Source organism: Trypanosoma equiperdum (assembly GCF_001457755.1).
Source record: "Trypanosoma equiperdum strain OVI genome assembly, contig: ctg_1511, whole genome shotgun sequence".
NCBI lineage: Eukaryota > Euglenozoa > Kinetoplastea > Trypanosomatida > Trypanosomatidae > Trypanosoma > Trypanosoma equiperdum.
The window spans coordinates 49,967-57,014 of NW_027123518.1; the positions used below are offsets into that span (position 1 = coordinate 49,967).

General features: G+C 48.7%; 4 protein-coding genes across 4 annotated transcripts; all 4 read right to left on the reverse strand.

The window, feature by feature from the left end:
* Positions 1 to 248: 248 nt before the first annotated feature.
* TEOVI_000824800 (uncharacterized protein) lies at positions 249 to 542 on the reverse strand (the record flags this gene model as incomplete). Its single annotated transcript, XM_067221869.1, has 1 exon — positions 249 to 542. One exon carries the CDS (start codon positions 540 to 542, stop codon positions 249 to 251), a length of 294 nt encoding a protein of 97 aa, XP_067077970.1.
* Positions 543 to 1,118: 576 nt separating this feature from the next.
* On the reverse strand, positions 1,119 to 2,096 carry TEOVI_000824900 (U2 small nuclear ribonucleoprotein 40K; the record flags this gene model as incomplete). Its single annotated transcript, XM_067221870.1, has 1 exon — positions 1,119 to 2,096. The coding sequence occupies one exon, from the start codon at positions 2,094 to 2,096 to the stop codon at positions 1,119 to 1,121; it is 978 nt and encodes a 325-aa protein (XP_067077971.1).
* A 543-nt stretch (positions 2,097 to 2,639) lies between these two features.
* Positions 2,640 to 3,002, reverse strand: TEOVI_000825000 (uncharacterized protein; the record flags this gene model as incomplete). The annotated part of the gene is made up of 1 exon (XM_067221871.1): positions 2,640 to 3,002. The coding sequence occupies one exon, from the start codon at positions 3,000 to 3,002 to the stop codon at positions 2,640 to 2,642; it is 363 nt and encodes a 120-aa protein (XP_067077972.1).
* Positions 3,003 to 3,536: 534 nt separating this feature from the next.
* TEOVI_000825100 (Hsp70 protein, putative) lies at positions 3,537 to 6,122 on the reverse strand (the record flags this gene model as incomplete). The annotated part of the gene is made up of 1 exon (XM_067221872.1): positions 3,537 to 6,122. The coding sequence occupies one exon, from the start codon at positions 6,120 to 6,122 to the stop codon at positions 3,537 to 3,539; it is 2,586 nt and encodes an 861-aa protein (XP_067077973.1).
* Positions 6,123 to 7,048: the final 926 nt, after the last annotated feature.

The window sequence follows — 7,048 nt, forward strand, 5'->3', positions numbered from 1 at the left end:
GAGATATGGACATTACCCCCGTCCGTGCAAAACGTGCCACAACAATTTAAACGATTGAGTGAACATGGAGTCTTCACAACCCTCCCCCCCCTCCCCATCACACACGTACATCCGTATAAAATAATGCCAGCAAACCAGCACGTGCACACATACATGTATACGTGTACGTAGAGCTCCCGATGTCGGCAGACCACATTGATTTAAACCTACTTCCTCTGGTGCAGTGATATATATATATATATATATTCTCACGCGGTACCGCTTTTTGGCGTTAATTTCGTAGGAGGCTTCGGAGTAAACTCCAGTCCACTGTAATGCGCTGCCCGTTTAGCTCGTTCAATGTCACTCTGTTTGACAGCATAAGTATTCTGAAGGCTTCTGTAGTGTTCCACCTTCTCCAACAACAGGGCGTATTCTGGACCGCTTAACGGGCATGATTCATCATTTTTCATTTCTTCAAATCGCTTGGCAAAAGAAAACTGTTGCAAATTTGCCGTAGAGGTTCCTGCAGCACAAAGAAGCTGCGGAGAAATGCGCCACATGTGTTCGCTACTGGTCACACTTGAACCGGTGTTACCCTTAATGGAAAAGTGGCGCAGCGAAACTCCACAAATAGGCAACCAAGCCTTTAAGCTTAACGATAGCACGCGCCAAAAATAAAAGGGAGGAAATAGGTTTTTACGGGGGGTTTAAATAATAGAGCCACAAACACCACAACGTTACCCTCTCGGTCCGTCGGGATTTTGCATAAGCGAATATCAGTGGTGATAGTGACACGTAGTTGTTGTTATAATAACTTGGAAAGAAAATAGACCGCAACGAAGGAAGAGAACAGACTTTAAATAGGCAAGCATACCATTTTTCATCCATACCATCTTTCAGGGACATGTGCCATTGGAGCGCCACGATGTCTATTTAATCGCCACTTCCCAACTGTCGCTTTTACCTCCGACTGTAACGGCCCCCTTCCCCAAATCCTTCTCTCGCGTACACAAAAACAATCTTGTTATTTCTCTCAACAACATTCCCACAGGGGTCAGTGGCTTTCCTCACTACTGCAAGTAAGCCAAAACACGTGGACACCATCCACAACTCCACACACCTCAAGTCGGCGACTGTTATGATGTGCGAGTCTTCTTTGTCCCTTTAGAAGCTTGCTGATGCTTCATTAAGGTCTCCAACTCCGTGAGTTCCTGCTGAAGTTCCATTAGTTCCTCTTCTGTCTCCGCTGCTGCCATCTTTTCCTCTAGAGCCTCGAGCCGGGCTTGCAGGGCGTTGCTTGCCTCCTCCTCCTCACCAGCTTCTGCTGCAACAGGAGTAGCGAAAGTTTCCACCTTAGATGCCGCCGGTTCAGGTGCAGTATCGGCACTGCCGTTTTTGGAAGCTGCCTCACGTGCGTGGCGACTGCGTTTTCGTATTTTCTTAACAGATTCTGAGGCACTCGCATCGGCTTCAGTGGGTGCACTGTTTTGTTGCAGGAGTTGTTTCGCCTCAAGGCGGCGCCATCCCTCCACAAGCCCAACAAACTCTTTCCGCATCGTTTCCACGTTCTGCCTGTCGACCTGTGTAACGCGTTGGTAGTTGACTAGTTTCAGAGTTGGGCACAAAAAAACGACAAATGCCCGGAGGCGCGCATTATCTTCGCTAATGGTAATTGGATTGTGCTCAATAGAGAGAATTTCCAATTTCTTCCAGTGTGAAAGGAACAAAAGATCACGCAGTTCCCGGAACTCGTTGTGGTCCGCTACGAAGGCACGCAAATTCGGTAGCACAGTTGCACATGTTGCTTCACTCACATGTGTAAGACGGTTACGGTGCACAACAAGCGTTTGTAACCGCAGCATCATCCTACTCGCCGGTTTGGCTGAGCCGTTCTGAGCCGCTGCCGTCGCTAACGGCGCGCTGTCGCCAGGAAAGTACTCCAGCCGCGCCAGCGGGTTTTGCGAAAGATTCAGTACGTCAAAGCTGTCATTCAAAAATGTAAGCGTGTGCTCCTCAAGGACGGTTATCCCGAGGCCACGAAGGTCCAATTCGCGCTGACGCAACGCATTGGTGAACTGCGGTGCCCGTCTGATGGTGTCAAGAGTCAGCCTCATAAAGTGTTTTTGCCTTCGGGCTCTTTGCCGTCTCTCGTCTCAACCACCTCAGCCTGTAACGAAATCAAAGTGAGGGCATTTGATGGTAACGTTATTATGAGATTAGTCGAGAAAGGGAGAAGGAACAATAAGATAAAAGGACTGACGTACGTTACCGCAGCACGAGGTTTTATTACGTGAAACATGTACAGTGTCGGCGACACTAGAATGGATGCCACCCCACGAAAAGAGATTTCACGGTAACACCATGGCAACCAAATGTGAAAACTACGCAATAAAATACGCTCGACAACAAACGAAATAAAGAAAAATAAGTGCACAACAGAGTCCACACCCCCCCCCCCAACTCACCAACTGGGAGAATTACTTGCATGTAGAGAAACGTATGTACGGTCGCTACGCCCCACAAGTCTCCCCTTCCCACTGAGACTAAGCCACCCAACAGAAGTGGAAGTAAGAAACACCTTCACCTCGGATCGCAGCATCCACAAGTGCTTGCTTTTTTTTTTTCAATGCACGAGCCTTCACAAACTGTGCAAGCCACTAAGATTCGTGCGAAGTCTTAGCCTCTTTGTCCTGCTTTATGAAAATGCGACGATACCCCTTCAGCTCACCCTTTTCGTTATGTATAGGCTCTAATCTGTAAGATGACATGGGTGCTGTATTTGGTTGCAAACCTTGTGTCAATTTGTCCATTGGCGCCAATGTCGGAGCAAAGTACGCAATGCCTAAAGCAAGTAATAGCAGTGGTCCGGCAAGTACAAACTCACGGAATCCCATGGGAATATGGGCATAGCATGTTGCGATACGAAGAAGATATGGGTTCTTCTTTGGTACCGGAACTGCGTTAGCAATACCCTGAGACGTGGGGATGGCACTTGACCGTCGCTGCAGCTCCTCGCTCATGTTTGCTCCACACGGGAAGACCCCCTACGCTTTGATAGCAAGGTTACTACTAATACTCTTCGTCAGAGCAGGAATGATCACTTCGCTTCAGATCGAAACACTCTGCGTTCTGTAATGGGGAACTAATCTTTCACAAACCCCACCTACAAGGACAGACAGCACTTCGCTTCGTTAACTTGTCCTCGGTAACAGAAAAAAAAAGTAATTGATCATAGAGGTGAACGAAGGTCATAAGGGCTACGCACTCTAGAATGAACCATGCAGGAGAGTGCGTTATACGTGCTAATGACGCAAGGCGAGAGGGTAAAGGAGGTCACGCATGGATGCTATAACTCTCTTCTGAAGGTACATAGCTTCTGCCGTTGTCTCCGTTTGGGGGAGTGATGGAACCATTACTACTATTATTACCATTACCGTTACAACGCATATACAAGTATACATATGAATACACATACTTGTACATGTCGTCAAAGATACTCACGTTTACGTTACGAGATGCACCACTGCGTAATTCTCGCTGTTGATTTGCTTCTCTTACAAATCCACCATAACGCTCGCCTGCAGGTTACTCGACATCACGACTTGTGGTTCAGCCGCCTCAGATGTAGTGCGCACCAACTGCACTGCCAAGTTCATAAATTTCGCCGTGCTCACCCCAGAAATACGCACTCTACCATTTACACTCCCGACTTCTTCACCATCGAGATCTCCACGATTTCCAGCATTGGAGGGACGAAGCGTGAAGACAACATAATATTTATGTTCGCCGCCGTCAGTTGGTCCCCCCAGCACAAGGCCCTTATCGGTTAGAGGAGACAAGGAGACAAGGCCATCTGCTATTGCATCCCCATTCTTTTGTTTCTCTTCCTCGGTGAAAAGATACAAGACAATCGGTCCCCGCTTCCCCTCTTGGAGTGGAACAAGGACACGGGCAGGTAATGCGGTGTGGGCAGCAAAGAGTACAGTCAGTACGGAGCTCGGCAGGTGAAAACATGAGTCGTTCGGTCCTTGTTGCTGCGACAGAGCAAGGCGTAATTCTTCCACGCCTGAGTGCAAAAGGAGAAAAACAGGCCGCTGCAATATCAGGAGTTCACCGGATGTGGAATCAACCGCCTGTTTAGAAGAGTCAACAGCACCACGGGTGAGGGCATGCCATACACGATTCGCCTCTTCCGCACGCCTTTGCTTCCGCCAGCTAAGCGCTGGTGTCGCTCCCTTATGACCAACCCGGACATTTTTACTACCTTCTTTCTGGCCACCTAATCGCACCTCCCTCTTCTTTATGACCGCAAGGGCAATATGATAACTATGCAAACAACCACCAACACAAGCGAGCTCTTCTGCCCCAATGCTCCCAGTGCCTTCCACCGTGTGTGGAACTCTTGCACTCCCGCTACCGGCACTGTCCCCATTACCCTCCACACACATAGTCGTGCATGCGCCAGCCTCCATAACGACAAGATCCCGTGAAAATTGAAGCCGATTGCTACTAGTCACAGAGGCATATTGAACAAATAGCTGACGAAGTGACTGAGCTACGAACGGTATTTGAAGCATTCCACCGCACAGCACCACCACGTTAATTAACTCCTCCTTATCCTTATCGCCCGGTGTTTCTTGTAAGTACTCCCGAAGTACCTTCTCAAACCCGTCAAGCACACCCCACTCACCACGTAAAGATGCGTTAACCCTCGTACGAGAAAATGTGACATTATCTCGCAGGTCTACGCCCTCTGCAAGCGCCTCAATCTCTACCGGAACCTGAGCTGCCTTGCTGAGTGCAAGTTTCTTTTCTTCCACAGCCATCAGCAACCGACGCTGTGCGCGCGCCGGAAAGTCAGCGAACGACTGGTAACCCAACACTCGACGTTGAGTCTGAATAAAGTTCTTCGCAAGACAGTCGCGTAAGGCCAAATCAACTGCAACACCACCACCGCAGATATTTGACGCTAAATAGTACGTTTTGCCGCGTGTGTTATGACCAGTGGGTGCTGTTTGGCTTGCACGAAGAAAGCGTGAACGCATTTCACTAAGCAAACAACCTCCCTCGAGACGGTGTGCTGTCAGTGAAACACCGAGGGCACCCCAATCCACTACAAGTACACGCGCTGACGGCCACGCCGGGGCCGGTTTCGTGGATTCCACCACAGTGGGCGGAAGCAGGAAATGGTGGCCAGCCATACGATGAGATTGATGGGGTCGGCATGGCAGCGTGTCCATTCCTAGTAGAACCGCTTCATCTGCAAATATCACTGAAATATGAGCCGCGACCGATCCCAAATGGGATCTTCCAACTGCATTCCTCACCCACTGAAGTGAACTGCAACGCCTGAAGAACGGCGTGTCTTTTCCATCACTGTCTGTGCCGCCTTCTTCTGCAGAATCGCTGTTGGCACCCTTTGGAGAATCCGTCTCAACGTCCGGTGCCGCTGCTTCAGGGAATAGGTGTCGCGGGACCACAACGGTAAGCACAACTCTCGCTTCTTGATCGTCACTTTGCGTCGATTTCTCTTGGTCTGAGTCGGCGGCGGTAGCGACAAGGCCACACGCACCATCGATTGTGTGCCGTTTAATATGATCGAAGAACATCACCATCATTTCATCCGCCGGTAAGAGAGTTTGCTCCTTCGCTGCGCTGCCATCATCGTCATCATCACCTTCATGTGGTGGCCGAAATCCAAACCGGAGTATATCACTCCCATCTTCACGTTGGAAGGGACAATGTCCTTTGTAGTGTAATTTAGCAGCAGCCTCAACGTCCCTCTGCAACAGATTCGTAAGCGGTTGATCTAACGGAATGTCATCACTGCCGTCGTTGTTTTCATCGTTACGAAAAACTCCTGAACCCCGACGCTGGTACTCGTTGGCAACAGCTGCAAAAGCAAAGAGGTATGGCACAACGACCTGCGGTGCCCGTGCGTACAGAGCGCGTGCATCTTCACCAAAAAGAACCTCGTTGTTTTCCGCAAATGCCGCCATCGTGGGGGTTACACGGTGACCAGAGGAATTTGCGATAACGCGGACGGGCACTGAGCTTTCGATTCCCGTTTGTGTAGCGCTGACAGTTGCTACAGCAACAATAGTGCTCGTGGAACCCAATGAAATGCTTACCGCGTGCATGGTAAAAGGGATTATTTAAGACGGTGACGAAAAATAATGCCTCCCTCCTTCCCTTGGTGTTTCGCTTACTGTCAAGGGTGAACTTATGAAAATCCCCAAGCGCCGCCACGTATATATACGTCTTTATCGTCCCCCTTCCTTTTCTTTGTTTTTTTGTTCAGTCCAGCTCTGCCTAGCTCCGTAATGTTACAGTCACCACACTTATTTGTTCCCTCTTTCAAAGCAATAAATAAAAGGAAAAGGGTACGTTCACATGGGTGCTCATGTGAAAAGATATATGGCAGGGCACATGCAATGAACCTTCTTCACGCGTTTACCCTCTCGTCTTCAAAAGAATAAGGGAGAAACCCTTATTCGCGGCAGTTGTGAGTGCAATGGCGAAAAGTTACACCGAAAATGAACAGCCGATTGTGTAAATTCGGTATAATCGCTTCCGGGTCCAGTAGGGTCTTGAGACCCATAAACAATGCTGCGCAAATGAGGCAGTCCTGCAAATAATTGAAGTAAGTGCCTAATTTCAAACACGGAACTGCAACAAAAAATTAGAACTACTCACCCATTAAGGGATCGCTTGGTACCATTCCTTGAAGCATATTCCCTGATAATGCATCGCGTGAACCGCAAGCGCAACACCACTGTTCAGCGGATACTTTGCATTACCAAAAAGTGTGTGATTGCTCCATCTCTCAGTAATGTAATATACTTACGTCATCAGAGTTGGGAAGCATCTGGATAAGAAGGAGAGCAAGTTCGTTAAAACAAATACTTGAAACAACTTAACAGTGTCAACAAGGGCAAAGTTTTAAAAATATCCTCGGCCCCCGACATGCTGCTCCGCTCCCTCTTGATCCACACCTTCTTTTTTTCCTCTCAGTTACTTTACTTCACTCTAAAATTCTAAACCTTCCAAAGACAAGGAGAGAGAG